Source organism: Oreochromis aureus, linkage group 10, assembly GCF_013358895.1.
Source record: "Oreochromis aureus strain Israel breed Guangdong linkage group 10, ZZ_aureus, whole genome shotgun sequence".
In the NCBI taxonomy this organism is placed as follows: Eukaryota; Metazoa; Chordata; class Actinopteri; order Cichliformes; family Cichlidae; genus Oreochromis; species Oreochromis aureus.
Genome location: NC_052951.1, coordinates 4,644,854 through 4,663,579, shown reverse-complemented (window position 1 = coordinate 4,663,579; position 18,726 = coordinate 4,644,854). Strand labels below are relative to the sequence as shown.

General features: G+C 40.2%; 1 protein-coding gene across 1 annotated transcript in view; it reads right to left on the bottom strand.

Annotated features, from left to right (window-relative positions):
• igsf9bb (immunoglobulin superfamily, member 9Bb) overlaps positions 1 to 18,429 on the bottom strand; it is a 141,844-nt gene extending 123,415 nt beyond the window's left edge. Inside the window, exon 1 of the mRNA XM_039617960.1 lies at positions 18,180 to 18,429. Coding sequence (XP_039473894.1) covers positions 18,180 to 18,243 — 64 coding nt within the window. The 5' untranslated portion in view covers positions 18,244 to 18,429. The remainder of the gene's footprint in view (positions 1 to 18,179) is intronic.
• Between the last annotated feature and the right edge of the window lie 297 nt (positions 18,430 to 18,726).

Sequence of the window (18,726 nt, the reverse complement as noted above, 5' to 3'; positions counted from 1 at the left end):
AATTAATTACTAGGAAAAGTAATTATTGTGTTACTTTAAAAAAAAATGTTTAACCCTCTGGGGTCCAGGGTATAATTTGACTACTTTTGATTTTACCTCCACATTTCACCTTTAAAAACTATTCAGTTTGCCATGTTTGATATCATTCTTTTCAGCTCAGCCTCACATGTCTGACTTTACAGTTATGTTTTCATTTTGACCTATTGTATTAGCACAACTGATCTCAAATTAGACAAAAAACATAAACTCCAAGTAGAAAAAGTTATATTTTTTACTGTAACAACCGCAAACATGTTTAATGATACATACGTCATATGTAATTACTTTAAATGTAAATATAAATTGTAAATTTTAAAATCATATGCACAAGTTTTGCAAACAAAGTTACTTGCAGCCATTTACCTTTTACCTTTTTTATAACCATTTCAAACTATTTACATAACAATCAGGTGCTCTCCATTAAATAAGATGCCACACAAATTATTTGTGCCACTCCAAAAAATAATTTCTCTCCACTATAAAGGAGAACATCACAAACTCGATATCGATTGACATATCGATACCGATCGTCTGCCGGAAAGGGATTGCCGTCGGCGGGAGCACACGCAGCTGCTTAAAATTGTAGCACCCAGATTACTTACGTAGACAGTTACTTCAGTGCAACTGATATAAGGTGTGGTAAGCTGAAAGCAGCTTCAACCGTCTGTTTGTTGAAAAATAGTAACACGACTGCACCGCATTTTCTTGATAGCAACGGTAACGGCGTTGTAACGATAGAAATAGTAATTAGTTTGATTATTCGTTACTGAAAAAAGTAACGCCGTTATTCCCAGCACTGGTCCCAACTACTGTACTGTACTATTAGGAAACTACATTTAAAATGTAAAACCCTTTTAGGCAACATATATGCTGTCGATGTGTAGCTTTAAAGTTTTTATGCTTTAAGTTTGATCAGGTTTTCTCTGTATCACAGCCAGTGATACCCCACCAGCCATCTCCAAATACAGATTTGTTTGGTTTAAACTAGACCTTCCCTGTATTGCCTTGAGTGTCATCAGCTTTTTAGAAATCCTTAGAGCGCAGAGATTTACTAATAGTCTACACCAGAAACGCTTTGGTGTCGTTAAAAAGCTGCTCAGCTCTATCTACTAGGGCTGGGCAATAAAATGATAAATTATGATAAAATGACTTTTTCTCCATAGAAATATGAAACATTGTCAACATAAAGTTGATAGAACTCATTCTGTCCATGATCTGACGGACAACAAGAAAGGCAAATGACAAAGACAATAATGTCATGCCAAACCAATTTAGTTAGCTGCTCTCATTTACAGATGACACTTTCACAGATGCACATGGAGTATAAAGACAGAGCTAAACAGCTGTCATACTCTACAATATGACATGAGCCTCACTGCCCACTTTATTGAAATACTACTGCCTTTCTTTACATTTTAATTCATTTATTTATTTTAGTATTTATTTTTTTTTGCCTTGGAGCATGAGCTTATATATTTACCAGAAGTAGAAGTAGGATCAGCTTTGTGACTGAAATCATTGAGCCATGTACAGATATGTATTTCTCATAGTTTCCCTCTTCCCTTTCTGATTGTTGGGGATTTTCTCTGTATTATTGTTGGGACTTTGCAATATAAAGCACCTTGAGGCGGCTGTTGTTGTGATTTGATGATATTAATGTAGCAAATTCCAGATAAGTTTGTGAGACTGACATTTGAACAATGACGAGGAGGAAAATTGTCCTGGTGAATGACAGGATATAATCTTTTTGGGATATGATCATCTACAGTGGATTTCTTTAGCTGACATGAGTCTACAGTAACAGTAACAACCAGAAAGAAAACAGTAAAAGCTTGTTATTAGTCATTACTAGATTATTTGCTACTCCAGTGTCTACAGTAGATAGTTTTGTATTTTGACTCCATTAGTTACTCCAAAAAAGTAATAGTGCTGTAACTTGAATATATATTGATTATGTTTTTTTATCCTTAATCAGTAAATACTTACATAACACAGCCAAAAGCATGTTGACTGTACAGTGGACACAGTGTTATGGAGAACTGCAAAGTGGAGCGGAGTGACCTGAACAGTCTGCTATGTACCAAAGCTACACTTTACAACAGTTGGCTATTCATCAGACAAAAGGTCACCGAACTGCTGGAAATGCTGAGCATTCTATATGTAGGACTTCTTACTAACAGCAGTTTTGTACTCCTCTCACGGTCAAAGCAGGTGATAACCAGCTTTGTGCCAATTATCTAGGATTAGTGATTTTAGGCTCTCTGAATCATGATGGGGCAAAAAAATCCAAAGTCAAATATCCTTGTGATACAGGCCCTTTCAAAAACAATCACTCTGAATGTGAAACAAACTTGTTAATCCTGCTTTGTAAATCCCTTTTATCGCGTTTAAAAATATTAACTCCTAATTCTCTCTGCAGTAGCAGAAATTATTTTTTAAAGTACCACTTATCACCTGCTGGTAGTGACAGCTCTGACCGGAGCTTGGTGTCCTCTGCAATTTAATGCCAGCTGACAGGCCAACACAACAGATGTTTCTATCTTTGAACTGCATTTTCTTTGCTTGTTTAAATAAAACAAAATATATTTTTTCTATTATCAGAGAAAATTAGATTGGTCTCCTTGGCTGTGATGCATACTGTTCAGTAACTCTGTGTGGTGTCATATTAACTTCCATCTTGCAGCAAGTCAGGAGCAACACGGCCACAAACACAGACAAAGGTTTTAAAAATAATAGATCCTGAGCATCATCAGACCTGCATCCAACCTGCTTTTTTCAGTGTGTTCTCCCTGTATTAACATTACACAACCTGGAGGCCCTGCTGCTCCAAAAACACTCGCTGTTCTTTTTGGCTGCTGCTGAAGATTACGCTAAGGCCTGGTGTAAGCACTGAGCTTTAAGCTAGTTTTAGAGGTGAATGCGAATCAACAGCACTAAACTTATACGGTACTGTTTTTTTCCTAATATCACATTTCAGGTTAAATATTACGCAAAGATAACCAGAGTAAATAGAAAATACAGTTTTTAAATGAAGATTTAATTTATTAAGGGGAAAAAAAACTGTCCAGACCTACCTGCACCTTTGTGAAAAAGTGATTGTCCCCTACACTTAATAACTGGTTTCGCCACACTTGGCAACAAGAACTCCAATCAAGCATTTGCAATAACTGGCAATAAATCTTTCACATCACTGTGGAGGAATTTTGGTCCACTCTTCTTAACAGAAACATTTTAATTCAGCCACACTGGAAGGTTTTTGAGAATAAACAGTGTTTGAGGTCATGGCAAAGCAAAGCTATCAATTCACTGGCCCATTCCAAAACCTTCTTTCTGTTTTTTTTGGGGGGGTGGGGGAGGGTGTTTTGATTGTATTTTATGTGTTGCTTTTAATATGGTTTTTTGTTTTGTTTCGGGTCATTCAGAGGTGCTCTTGCTGGTGTCTTTCCAGTCACTGTCCTGCTAAAATACATAAGCAAAGTGAGCCTGAGCTCCAGACCATCACATGACCACCATCATATTTTACTGTTAGGACAATTTTCATTTTATGAAATGCTATATATTGTATTTACAAATTTAACATCCAAACTTAATGGTCTTTCCATTTTTATTTATCTATTTTTGCACTTGGCAGGGAGTGCTGTAATATCTTCTCTTTATAACAGCAGTACTTCCTACAGCCATGGATAGTGGCGAGAGGACAGGACAGTTGAAAGAACTGGGAAAGCTGTGCAGTAAATGGCCTTGGTGATAGATTTGAGCCTCTACATTAGTCAAAGTGTCTTTATTTGTCTCCCTTGAGAGAAATTTGCTTTGGACAGAGGTGTTAGAAGATTGTTCAATTAACAAAATAAATAAATTAAAAATAGTTTGTGTCATTCCGGAGCTTAAACAAGCTAAATATTTATCTAAACTGCTTCCTCTAATTAGTAATTAGTTTCATAGCATCCAGATAGCACTAAATTAATATTGTACTACATTACATTGAACCAAATCACTGAAATAAACTCTTTTAAAATCAAAAACACACATTAAGGCAAAAACAAACTTCTCAAGCTCAACATTACATGCCCTGCTATGATGACAACACCCCTGGAGTAGGGCTGGGCTATATCATACCGTTCATGGTAATACCGGTGTAATTTTGGGCAACGATAGGAAAATGAAATATCGCGATAGAATGTGGGTGAAACACACATGCGCAGTGCCTTTGTTTACATACGCACATGGCGGCGACGCAGAATGAGAAGAGCGAAAGTGGATCGTTAAATGAAACGGATGAACCAGAACTGGTTTGTAAAAATGCTGCAACTTCAGTGGTGTGGAACTGGTTTAGCTTTCGTCCGTCAGATACACAACAAAGCACTATTTTTGGTAGAGCATGCTAGCGGGCTGTCGTTATTACCGTGTTGTTTGGAAAATACGGCACACTTAAAATCAATCCTTTGATTTTTCTGAAAATCGACAGTGTCCCTTATAATCCCGCGTGCCTTATGTATGAATTCTGGTTGTGTTTACTGACCTCGAAACGATTTTATGGTGAACACGGCGCTCGAAAATCTGTCAAATGTTTCAGTACAACTTTGCTAAGCTACGAACCCGCACCGCTTGATGGATTGTCGGAGCATTACGGCTACCGTAGGCAGGAGCCTCGCGGAGTGATACGTACTGTGCTTCAACATAATATCACCGTATTGTGTGTGTATAACCTCTTTTTAAGTTTTGTGGATATTATACATGGTTATGCTGAGGATATGTCGGCCAATTTCCACTGGAAATGCCTTTTGGTTAAACTGTCCGCAAGGAATTTGCACTGTTACATTTTTATATAACTTTAATGCACATAAAAAACAGCTGCTTGTTTAAGTGAAAATACATTGATGAGGTTTTTTACACTAATAAAGTTGTGGAGTTGTAAAGTATTTTGTCTAGTGTCAATTATATCTTCAGTTATATCGTTATCGCAAATTTTCAAATGTATATCGTGATAAATATTTTTGGTCATATCGCCCTGCTCTGCACTGGAGTACATTTGGTCTCATCATCTGTTTCAGGTGTTGACTGTCTTAATTACACTGAGCTGACCTACATACTGGAAACTGACGCTAGCAGCACGCTTGCCAAGAAGTAGTTAAGGGCAAGTTGGGAGTGGGTTATACACAGGTTTAAATAAAAGCACTCATTACCAATTAAAAAATTGTGTGATCTCATATACTTCCATAATGCCTGTGATGCATCAGATAAATGAAAACATTTCCCACACACATAGCTAGGCAGTACTCATGTACAGCTGCCAAAATGCCAGATTAAAGCTCCAGTTTGTTCACCTGTGCCGCTCCTTCACATGTGTACACCTGCTTACTCAGCAGTTATGCGTGGCTGTCGCTGCTCTGAGAAGGTCATGTCATTAGGATCACTGTAAGCATCACCTTTAACTTTTTCTTTTACATTATTATGTTTTGATACAAACTGACTTCCCTTAGTCCTGTGATTTCACACACAAAAATTATAAATGGATAATTTAGGAAAAATACAAATACAACATTTGCAACAACGTAATCCAATTAGATAATAATCCAGGATTCCTGAAAGATGCAGCAAACAAATCCTGCATTGTATGCAAAACGTGCCCATCAAATGTTCACAGTAAACACATTTTGTCGGTAGAGGAGATACAGTGCCAGCTGCTTTATATGTCTCTATTTAGACATGACAGCTATTCCCTGCCCACCTTAGGTCCAGAGGGCTCTCTCACTGCTCTGCACACAGGTAGCTCTTCTCTCCATCTCTCTAAAAAGCTCACTGCCTTTCATTCTTTCAATCTCTGCATATGAACGAACAGTATAATAAAAAACGACCATCTCTCCGAGCTGCCCTTGCATTGTGTACTATATGATCCCGTCTGCGAGAGCATTGTTTCTTAACTGATTTGACTGTGATGGGAAGAAATGCTTCACATCTACAGAAGATCAAGGAGACAAATTGTTTGGGTAGACCCAAAAATCAGACCAGCCACTTGGCAAAAGTGGGAAGGAAAAACTCCAGAAAAGCAGAACAACAGTTTGCTTCAACTGAGAACTACAGCTTGAATTTTACAGCTACTGATTTATTTTTTGGATCCACGTCAAGTTCCATCAATCCATATACACCAACACCATGGAGCAGTGAAGCGCTGATGTGTCATGTGTCATATACAGCACTATGCCACAAAGCAAGACACCAATGTAGTCAGTTTGCCTGCTATATACATTTTATACAGGGCCCATGTCAAATAATGCCTCTAGAATTCACATAAGTATCAGGGTGAAGATGTGAGGTAGCACAACTGAGGCTACTGTGAGGTATCTTATGGCCCTATCCAATAAATGTTTAATGGGTCTAGAGAAGTCAGCGTGGAGGAAGCTGACTGTGCTGCATCAGTAGGCCACGCTGTAAAATGAGACAGGGGAGGAAGCCAGGATGGTGGGGGTGGGCAAATGTGATATGGAGTACAGGATTGAGAGAAAGTATACAGAACTCACCAGGATGTATGTTAGCAGGAAGCCATTACCAAAAACCACACTACTGCACTAAAAAGCCCCCAAATGAAAATGGGATTGGCATGAAGGATGGTGTTTAGACATGCTCCGTTCCAAATCAGCACTGATATTAAGCTTATTTCCAGAGAAACACACTATACAGTATTTGACTTCAAATGAGCTGCACTGCTCTGTCTGATAAAATGAGTAGAAGTTATTCACTCATCCATCTAACCACTTCCTCTCCCTCACAGCACACAAGTTAATGTCTGTAAAACTGGCAGGGGGTGTGAGGTAAAGAACTAGTGCATCATGCACACTGAGATCTCTAAGCAGATCAGGAAAACGCTGTTAACTGAAGTGAAGGCTTTCCTCGCAAAATGCATTACTTACAAACATTAAACATTGTCAGGATCATTTAGTGGAGTGTCATAGTAACCTTATGAGGCTGAAGGATGTGACAGGTTTGCAAGAGACAACAACTATGTAATGTCTCGGCTACAGAGAAAACTGGGAATCCACTTTGTGGTAAAGCAGTAAGACAGGTCTCATTTTTCTGCTCCCAAACTTTGTCTTTCAAAGTGTCTCCCAACACACTGATAACAAAACGGTTCTTTTGCCCATCAGGGGCTCCCTTATACTGTGTACATCTGCCCATCCATATAGCCCCCTGCAAATCTCATGCAGCTGTGGACAAAGCGCTAATGAAGCCTATAATCTCAGGGACATAACAGAGAAAAGAAAACGATTTCAGAACTTCAGTTGTTAAAGTCTGCAGACAGCAAAGTCCCCAGCAAAGTAGGAGGAAGAGAGACCAAGAACACCTCCAATGTAGGGCAGTTAATTTGATTTTACACCATCTTGTGATTTGATTGGCAGTTGGAAAATTCACTTTGATAGGTACGTGTACAGCCAGGGTTTTGGTATACATTTATTTCAGTCCTCCAAGCAGAAGGACGCGTGAAGAAGTTCAAATCAATCCACAGCACAGCTTCATCAAAGGGAAAGACACCTTTCGCCTATCAGACGAAAGGTGTCTTTCCCCTTCATCTGATGGGCTTCATCATTTCTGCTGTCAGGTACCGAAACCCCCAAATAAAGATGGTGGCAGATTGATGCTAAGGTCTTCCCACAGAAATGATTGGTGTGTCCACAGTGACAGTGACACAAGCCTCCAAGACTGCCTGAAATCTTTTGGTAAAATAAACCATCTAATGAAACTGGTAAGGGTCAGAACCGGTTGTTGTAAAGAACTGGTTCTGGATAGTTCAGTTCCTTGGAATTTCCCACTAATCGGGTACCCTTGCACTTTCGCTACAATTAGCTGATTATATTTCTTGTGTCTGAGGAAGAATACTGGCGCAGTCTTTTTTCTTTCCTTTTTTTTTTACTTTTTATTGCACAAAAGTGTATCCAGAACAAAAACAACCACATTATACTTATGCTATGCTAAAACCCAGAGTGACATTAGTTGAGTGGATGTGGGCCAAAGCTCAGCAGCTATGAGCTGTCAGGCTGCAGACCCCGTTTCTACCTGTTCATGTTGCTGCAGCAGAATCACCGAGGCGATCGCTTCAAAGTCTCTTTGTGCTGGTTTGCATCTTTGCTCTGCGCTGTTAGCTTTGTGTTCATGCAAATATAAATATATCATTAATCAACTAATATTTAAGTGACAGGAAACAGGATGGTCTACTTTGTGTTGTTTTTTATTTCTCAGTCTAGATCCACAAGTCACACAAAGTTACATAACAACACAATGTAAATGACTAATTGAGGCAACAATAAACAAAGAAAGTCCAAGCTTTGCAAAAATTTCAATGGAGGCTGGTGGCACGTAATAGCCTGATTTCAAGTGAAGTGGTGAACATGTTCTAAATATAGCACATAACTAAACCAATACCATTATGTGCCCATGTTGCTGCTAACCATGTCCACAACAGTGCATGGCTTATATTTGTTAAGGTGTGTATTCGTGTTTTTAGACATAGAGGGAGACCCTTCTGCACGGGATCGTCAGTGTCAGTATGTTGTGATTGCTCACTTTGTGTACCATGACTGCAGCAGAAGAACTGTGGCAACTATTAGCTGGACAGCTTTAAGATGAGTCAGCAAGAAGACACCGGTACAGTGTATTCAGTGCACATACAGGAGAACAATGGCTTTCAGAGATGTGCTACGAAGCTGCTCCAAGTCAAAAGCTTTATCATGAACAGTATACCACGCACAAGCTTATCTGTGATAGCCATACTTTCTTTTATTGTCACACATCTGAGGAGTACCTGTGAGGTAGTTAGAAGGGAGCATGTCTGGAATGAAACAGAGCAGTTATCATTGCGGGTGTCAAACAACATTTAGTGAGATAGTGTCTTTATCCACGTTGAACTACGCCGGTGGACTCAAACATCCTTCTCTGCCACCTTTTAAGCTTCTTTCAGGAGTGATATATAGCTAAAGTTATACAGGAAATCAATACTAGATAAGCAAACTCTGTCCTCCCCCACATAGAATTAAGTGGCAAACCCAGGACACTGAGCGACGGGACACACAAATCCAAATGCAATAGAAAAACACTTGCAGCTGAGCCTGAGAGAAAATCAGCTGTTCTCGTCCCAATTTCAGCACTTTAAACGTATTCCAAGCTTATTAAAACTACTAAAGGTGTGAAAGTCAACACCAGTGTGTGCATATGAAACATTCCCAGTTCAGTCTCCCTAAAATGATGGCAAACTTGATAACCATATTGATATCCATGTTTCTCTGCAGGTAAATGTATATTTGGGGGATGCAGTTCCTTCTTGGATATCTTTGACAGTTGATATTTGTGCTCTTCCTTTGAAACAAAGTCTTCCTGTTCATTTGCATGGTTCAGTCTGCAGGAAAGCTTCCAATGCTCTAGTTAGTCAGTCTAATCCCTGCTATCAAACTTACATGTTTGGGGTTACTTGAACTGAACCAAGGATGAATTATATTATCTTCTGCCTATTTATCCCATAGACTGTATATAAAGATGGACAGCATTTGCCCAACTGGACAAAAATGAAGCTAAATTGTCCCAAGGTGTTTTCTGTCCCGTGCTCCACTTCTCTAATGTCTCACTCATACTGTGACTGCACTGAATAGACAAAAATGAACGAAACTAAAATATTTTTGGGTTAATTTTTCCCTTTTTTTTGTCAGTTTATCAGGTGTTTTTCTTTGATAACTGAGCTGAAACAGAAATGCGCTGTCCTTGCACCGGAGGTCCTGCTTACATACTGTATAGCTGACAGGGAGCTGAAACAATTTACAGCTACACATGAAGCGTGCCATTTTTCCCATCAGTTCGTGTGACTGTGTACCCTCAGCGGACGGGTTCACTGAACCCAAATGGAGGCTGCTGGGAGCTCAGGGGGGATGACAGCAGCTGTCAGTCACTGCTCCTTGGCCCAAATAACGAGCTGATTGACATCTAAAGGTTGGTGACTTTTATGAAGTGTGCCATTTGCCCCAAGCAACAAGAGTGCTACTTTCCATTAAGCTCTATGTAAATGAAAGGTTTCTGTATGTGGTGATGCGCAAAGCACAATGTACTGTGCATACCAGCCACTTTATTAGACCTGTGCACCTGATCAACTGCCCATTAACCATAAACCAATCAAATAGCAGCAGCTCAGTGCATTTACACATGGTCAAAACAGAATGTGATTTAAAGTTAGAGTTTATGAAATCTCACAGCGAGATGCGTTAGACTACACTTCATCAAAAACTAATATTGTGCTATACTATTTTATCTGCTTTTTTTTAAACAGTAAATTTAAAAGCACTTGATAACAACAATAATTATATTTAAGCGTTAAAATTAAGGAGCTTAAACAAACTGATCAATTTACCATTATAGAAAAATAAAAATACCAAAGCTGTTAATTTAGAGAAGCTGTGACACTGGGTGGTGGCATAATAAATTTGTTATGCATTACTTACATGTACAGGCAACTCCACTGAAAGACTACTGATGTGATTTCTTTTGCAGTATCCTGTAGGTCTTTGGCATCACAGGGACCTAAGAATGTGATTAGTATTTCTTACTATTGTGTTTCAGTTCAAGATGAAGAAGGAAAACCTGCTTTCATCGTATCCAAACTCATTTTTAAATAAATGCTGGATAAAGTTTACAAGGGGGTATTCCATAGCTGTAAACCAGAGTGACAATGATCCAGCTTCAAAGAGTACGACCACATGCCTGAGAACATTAACTCGACATGAAGCTGGCAGGCAGAAAATTAAGTCTAAAAATATCCACTGACAAGTGCCAACTTTAAACTGCGTCTTTTTTTATGCAAGAGGATTTAAACTAAGATACATTCTCATTTTAACAGGATGCATGACCTTTAGAAAGTTGAGTGTTTAGCATTAGAGAGCCATTTGCATGCACACAGCTCAGTCTGTGCATCTTCTGACTCACACCTACATTCACATACTGGTGAATTACTATTATCAGCTAATATTGGTCTCTCTGAGATTGACACCCATATTGATATAGACACAGTACATAATGCTGAAAAAGATGCAAGACGATGATTTATAAATTGTTCCTTTGTCAAATAATGGGCACACTGGGAAATAATATTCAAAACAAGAGCATGCATATAAATTTTAATTTACACTGTATGCCTCATACAAGCCTCACTAACCATTTATTAGCCTTTAGCCTTGTTGCAGGAAGTATACCATGCAGGCAACTTACAGGACCTTTTCTCAAGATCCTGAAAATGACAGCAATTGGAATTTTGATGAATTGACTAAAGTCAAATAGTGGTGGCCAAACATTTTATAAGCAAATTTATTTGCTAAGAGAATTCTGTGAACTTAATGAAATTCATATTTTTGTTCTATGCATCACAAAAGCATGTTAAAAATATAAATTAAAATAAAAGAAACAGTCATGTACTTTACCATGCTGAGTCTAGCCTTCAGAATGAATCTGGGTGCAAAGATGAAACCACGTTGAGATTTGGCTCAAAGAAACTAAATGTTTGCTTCAATGACTTTCTGAAGCTTCTGTTCCCGTTCCATGACTCCATATCTCTGCTACTCTATGGATTAAAGCTTTAAAATAACACAAAAGCCTTGAAAAAGATATCATCTCAGTTTCCCACTTCAGCTATAATTGTCTGCATGTACCTTTGCTTTTCCCTTTTGTTACATTGTTAACATGCATGTAAAAATGGACCTAAAATGACACATGGGGCCTTATTTTGACATGTAGGTTACAGTCCTCTCAGCTGGCCTGTGCCATATCATATCCTCGCAATAATACACATTATAGTATAAATTTTTATGTGATATAAAAGTGTCATATCGTGATATCATTGCTATAGCAACACCATGCATTTGTATTCCCTGGTGTGCATTACAACAACACAAGCCTCGGCACGTCTGAGAGTCCCGTATCACCTTTCCTATGATGATTTATTACTTTAAAAAGGATCCACTTCAGCAACCTCCAATAAAGCACAATGCTTTACAAAATATACAAGACAACTGCTGCTGCTAAATGTGGAGACAACAAGCTTTTTTCACCACTTAAGGCAAAAACACTGTTGAGTACTACCAGGCTAGAGAGGAGGAAATACATGCAGCTGATGATGCGCAACCCAAATGCAGCTCCTGCATAGTTAGATGGTTAGAGTGCTTTAGTTATTGTTAAAGTATTAAGGAATTATATTATACTTTTACCTACATTTTACAGGGAAAACACTAACTAGGATATTTGTTAACACTATTTGACTTATGCTGTGTCATGAGATATAATGCTACGTCACTATTACTGAATGATGCTGCTGTTGGCACCTTGTTTCAGGAAATTCACACTTTCAGTTAGGAAGCATGTCATCACTGACAGTAGCTCATTGGAAGAGGATGGAAAATGCCCCTGTTTTACATTTATGCTGCTTATGCACACTTACACAGTTTCACCCAATATAATGATAGGATTTTCAGGCTGTAATGCCCACCACTATCTCTCAGAACTCTCCGCATTAAGTAAGTTACTAACTAGTTTGCTCGACTATTAATATAGATTAAATTCATATTTCGCCCTTTTTGATGTGACTCTAAAATTCTGTATTTAGAGAGTACATTGCATAAATGAAAGAAGCTGTTTATAATGCCAACAGAATGAGAAAAGATGCGAACAGGTGACCTATCAATTTATACTGCATGTGGAGAAATTAGGTCATTAACATCAGTAAGCGGATCAATAAGAGGTCAGATGTGAGCATTCCTAATGTAAAGCAACTCTCAGCCCACTCAGAAAACACAAGTCCTTCAATTAGAAAATGCTGAACACCCGCAGGATTTAAATTCACGCTGCAAATGAGACACGAGTCTCCCATTTCTTGGTCAGCAGCTTTATTTTTGCCAAGCAGCCACCCACTTACAGCGAGACTGCTCATTAAGTGATCATACTGTAGGGATCATCAAAAAACTGGGATACCAGGAAAGTTTGTGAGAGTTCAATTAATTAGGCAGCAGCGCTCCGTGCCAGCTCAGTTTTGCCCAAAATACACATGCTCTGACAACATCACTCAGTCACTAACGCAACTTAGGCCCAGATGAATCTCATTTCACTGAATCTACCATAGAGGCCTCTGTATATGCATCCTGCAAGATTTGACAGAGAACAGCTGGAGCAAACCAGACGACCCCCTATGAGCAAGAGCTTTGGAAACAGTGAGAAGGAAAAACTCCCAATTCATAGCAGTGGAAAAACGGGAAGAAAGACACACTGTGGAAGAGAGCCAGAGATTAATAATCACTATTTATTAAATGCAGTGATGTACTGTATAAACACATAGTGAGTGGAAAAAAAAGGTGAGTGTAGACGAAAGATTTCATGGGAAACCCCAGCAGGTTTGGCAAACTGCAGCGTAGCAAAGGGTTATTCAGGGTGTCTGCAAACCTTCATCACTCTTTATGTTTATTGGACACACAACTTTGGTCAAGTGGAATGTGATTGTGTTGGTGATTTTATCTTTGTGAGGTGGATGATTTTTTCTTGGGTAACATCACTTCTAAATAGTCAAAGTATTTCCAAACCAATGGAAGATGATCCTTTTTGAGGAAAAAGCTCTTCACCTTCTGCTGTCCCAGGCATTTGATTTTTTACTTTTTTACAGTGGTACTCACAGAGACAGCCCAGAAAACTTCACACTGCAGGGTGCAGTTGTGATTGGCAAATGCAGGCACATCATCAGGCAGTGATGATTGAGGGAGCGCATGACTTGCTTTTGCTTTGCATTGTATTGGCGGAGCACGCAGTTTCAATGTTGCTCGATCACATAATTGATTATGTGAAGCCAAAATTGTGATTGTGATTAAAATTTGCCCTAATTTAAACTTGATGCCCTAATTTGAAGATTTGTTTACTTTTCTGTCTGGTTTCCATGTGGATATACTGACTGGGACCATTTAAAAAAAAAAGAGCATCACACTCCGATGTGATGCTGACACACAACAGCAATCACTCACTTCTCCTGTTGTCCTGAGTGGGTTCCAATCATTGAGACCCTTGACATGGGGGTGATGCAACAGTAGTTAACGTGCACTCATTAAGGGAGCACTTTACACCCACTGTCATGTTTGCCTCAAACACAAAAAGCACGGCATCGCTCTCTTACTAGCATACATACCAGGAGTTTAATTCTCACTTCTCAACGAGACATTTAAAGATCAATGTAACATGATGAAAAAACTTAGGTTTAGCATAGCAGAGCATAAGTGGAAGAGCATCAACTAAACAGTCACGATATTGAACTAGCTCGTTCCTTTTTCCCCCAACAGACCTATAGTTATAATAAGCATCTCTGCAAATGTGCATTCAATTTTAAAATCAAACTAGAAGACAGAAACATACTTCTGGTTCTATTGTTCGAAGGTTGAAGACGATGATCAGTGTGATTGTTGGACAAATTCCTTTCAAAGAGAGCAGTTATCTGAGCTTCATGAAACTACAGTGATGAAGATTCAATTATTTATAAATATCACAATAATGATTGCCATTAACTGGAAAGCACATGAAAAATGGTGGTGAGCCACAGCCAGTCATCCATCCCTGAGGATATCATCCATTGGCAATTGCACCAAATTTCACAACTTTTTAACAAACAATTCTAGGGTTGCCTATCTCTGCCCAATTCAAGGACTGAGACAAAATACCAGAAGAAAAATGCAGGAGATGTACTGTAAACAGTACTATGGGTGCCTGCACAACTAGATATGTGATTAAGAGCTTTATTACTATGTTATGACTGTAGACTGCAAATCCATTACAGGTTCTGAAGAATGACAAACAGGTAGTGATGCAAGGAAAAAGAGACGTCTTGTGCAGGATTGTTGTGCTATTATTACTGTGGGATCACGCTGTATTTTTAGTGGACTTAATGAATTGACAGAGCACACAGAGGACACAAACACAGACAGTTTCAACTGCTTCTGACTGATCAGGTTAAGATCTTCATATTCATTTAGCACTTACAGTGATACACTGTGTATAAGTGCTAATTATTGCTACCTCAGGATTCACCAATGGTACATTCATGCTAAAATAACCCGGATCCTTATTGCAAAAGCATCTGGCTTATTTATTTGTTTTTAAGCCAAATGTAAACTGAACCAGAGTCTGCGTGGATGTGGGTTCATTGGTTGACACTGTTTGTTTTCTCAGCAGTCCAAAAGAACTGAACAGAGCACAAACACATCAGAGTTAGAACCAGTCCACACAGATCATGAAACATTATGAAAGCATTCTTAAAAGTGGACCTATTACGCTTCTCCTTATTTTTTTCTCATGTGCATCCTGTTCAATTGACAGATGCTCATATTAAACATGAGCAAATAACAAAGTTTCAAATATCAGCTAATAATGGAAAATTACTTTCAGCAGTGGCGACACTATCAAAGTTTTGGCCATGAATGCATGCATCCCTGTTTATCTTAAGCATGAGCTTCAGACTGCTCTAAACACTCTGTTTCAGAGTATGATGGGTATGATGTCATAGAAAAGGGGTATCTTTAACCTTTCCACTTTTATCAGGTCCAACCTAGGGTCAGGGTGAGGAGTACGATAAGGGTTGGGTTAAAATCTGCCTCTTTTCAAGGTTAAGTTTTCAAGCACTTTACGGATGCACAACATCCTTCCTCTGCTATTTACACATAGATCATCTCTACAGTAATGTTCCTCAAGGCTTGAAATAGCACACAGCAATTAACGTATGAGTGAAATTGAATATTACATGAAGCGGTAAAAACTGCACAGGGAAATTCTCTTTTTACACCACGACAAAGCAAACAGCCCCTACTTCCCACCTCCTACCCAGCCCTCTTGGCATGTTGTAGCATGTGTATTTATGTAGCAACTGAGTGGCATTTATCACACAGCTTATTTATAATTAGTTCACTTAGTCTGGGGGAGACAGCCTGTTAGTTGGCATATGTTCAGATCCTGGTTAAAGACACACTGCTCCCCAAGGGGATAGTTGACATGTATGCATATGGTGTGTGTGTGTGTGTGTGTGTGTGTGTGTGTGTGTGTGTGTGTGTGAATGACAGCAGACAGTCGCTGCAGAGGGTGCCCTGAGCCTCCATTAACACAACCCACCATGTTCCTATCCCTCGGCTACCCAGCCATGCTGAGAGAGACCACTAGAAACCTGGAGGGGAGCGAGTTCATCTGAGTGCATGGAAGAGGAAGACGACAGGGCAAATGTACAGAGAGAAAACGGGAAGAGGAGGCGACGAGAACCTGAGTCAGACAGAATAAGTGAGAGAAAGGAGAATGTTGGGAAGGGAAGGATGAAATAAGAGGAAGGAAGGCTGGAGAGAAAGAGAGGGAGTCCGGTTCAAATCCAAGGTTATCACATGGCTAAAGTCGAGCCACTTGCCAGCCGCCAGTTTGGGACAGCAGCGCTCGGATGCAAGGATGCTGCCCTGAACCGCTTCTACCAGCCGGGCCGTTTGTCTCGGTGAGTGTGCCACTGTGCTCAAAAATGGATGCTGCAGAACTCCGTCACAGCACAAGGATCAGATGCATAACCTGACAGACTTCCTAAGGGGGAAGTCTTTACAAAACGCGCGTCCAGTCACCATCACTCCTCCTTCTGCAAGTCGCCAGCTGTCCCAGACATTGAATAGCTTGGGGAAGCCGCTTAAAAACATCGCTCTAAGTCTCCTTCCTTTGGCAGGCAATGCTTAAGTGTATCCTCTTTAGGCTGCATATTACATAACTGTTTGCAGTGGAGCTAGTGGAGCCCTGTCTCACACGCCAGAATGATGTGAGCAAAAATAAACATAATAAAAAACCTGCAAGATCTGTTGTGTCAAAAGTCTGACACACAGTGGTGGACAGCTCACTGAGAGAATCCCTTCTTCATCATCTAATCATGCCGAAGCACATATGCTGTCTCAGTCACCTGCATCTCTCCTCTCTCTCCAAGATGAGTGGGGGATTTTTAAGGTTAAAGCGCTATTGCAGCTTTGCTTGCCCGCCATATCCCTCCCTGTGCATGACATCATTGATGTGAGACAGACTCAGACTCCGTGACACACTTTCAGACCACTGAATTATATGTGGATAGGAAATGATGCCATATAGAATTAAAGCTCAGACAATTAACTGGTTCACAGTCAGCTATGTGAATACTTTTGAGCTTTGGAGAGTTGATCAGACTGAACAAACAGTAACAATGTGCTATATGAATACTCTCAAGCTTTGGAGAGCTGATAAGACAGAACAAACAGTAGCAATATGTCACCTTAGGTTTAAGAAAATTGTAATATTTGACTGTTTTTTGTCCTTTGCCTGCTACACTGATGTGCTCTCTGAATATAAAGCTTGGTAACAGCTGCACTTAACCCTCTCAGAAGTCCCTCAGTGCCCCATGGAAAGGTTATGATCTTTCACCCATGACGACGACAAGCCAAGAAATCTGAAGTCATCATAAGTTGTCATTAGTGCGTGAAAAGCAGCCTGAAGAGTGACGACAACCGTGTGAATTCCCCTATATGTCAAAGTTCTCCCTCTAGCGGACAAAGCCCGTCACAACTGAGCTTCAGCCGCTCCCCAGGAAGAGGTTAATCCATTCATAGCATTATAATGACATCTACACCAGCGCACCATACTAATCACATCTGCCTTCAGATTTCAGCAGCTGCAGACCGGCGTGGAGCTCAGTGAGACAGGCTGCTACAGCTGCGAGAGCCCAAACTCACGCGTCTCGGGAGGAATATGCCAACCCAAATAGACTGCAAAATCTGTCACTCTGGAGCCAAAAACGTCACAACTTTACGTGCCATTTATCAATGATAACCACAAATTCCCGAGATACATTACGGCGGGAATAAGCATTTTAAAACCAGGTTTAGCATCCTCCTTTTTTTTTTCTTTTAACGGTGGACCGGTCCCTTATCCTTTACCCACTCAGGTGATGAACACACGTATGAACTTGTTTTGACATTTTCCCATAGAAGCGACACAGTCAGAGTGAGCTAATAAGAAAAGCATAAAAAGCCATTTCATAGGTTGAACGTGCCAAAGTGAAAACTTGAGCAAAGAGCACCCGCGGATACACACACTGCACTTCGACTCACCTTGAGCGGCCGTTCCTCGGGTGCTGAATACACTTGCTATCAAAGTGGCCACATACCAAATCATAGTACTATTGCCGACCAGAAATAAATCTCATCATATCTCAAAGTGCCCCTTTCGGTGAATCTCTCATCGCCGAGTGCCCCAGGACAAACTGAAGCGGGCCGGTATCCTTGTCTTCTTGTTAACCGAGCCCTGGACACTTTTCCATCGGCGCTTTCCCCTCTCTCTTCCCCTCTCCTCCGCTCTCCACTCGCATCCTGAGTTGGATCACCTGCGCCAATGGGACGAGAGCAGGCGACGCTGTGAAACCAAGCGCGAGCCTTTAGATATCCACGAGCCCGCCTCCACACCCGTTTCATTGAAGGGTGTGGGTGGGCTCCGGATGCTGATTGGTTACCTGCGCTGTCGTTTTCCGAGTTGGAGTGATGCGTTCCTGGCATGAGGTGAGGCTCGGAGGTTCTACACCTCTGCTCGGTGGAGCACCCAGGAATAGCTGCTGGTCGCTGGCTTTTTTTGGTTTGTTTGTTTCGATGCGAATAAACTTAC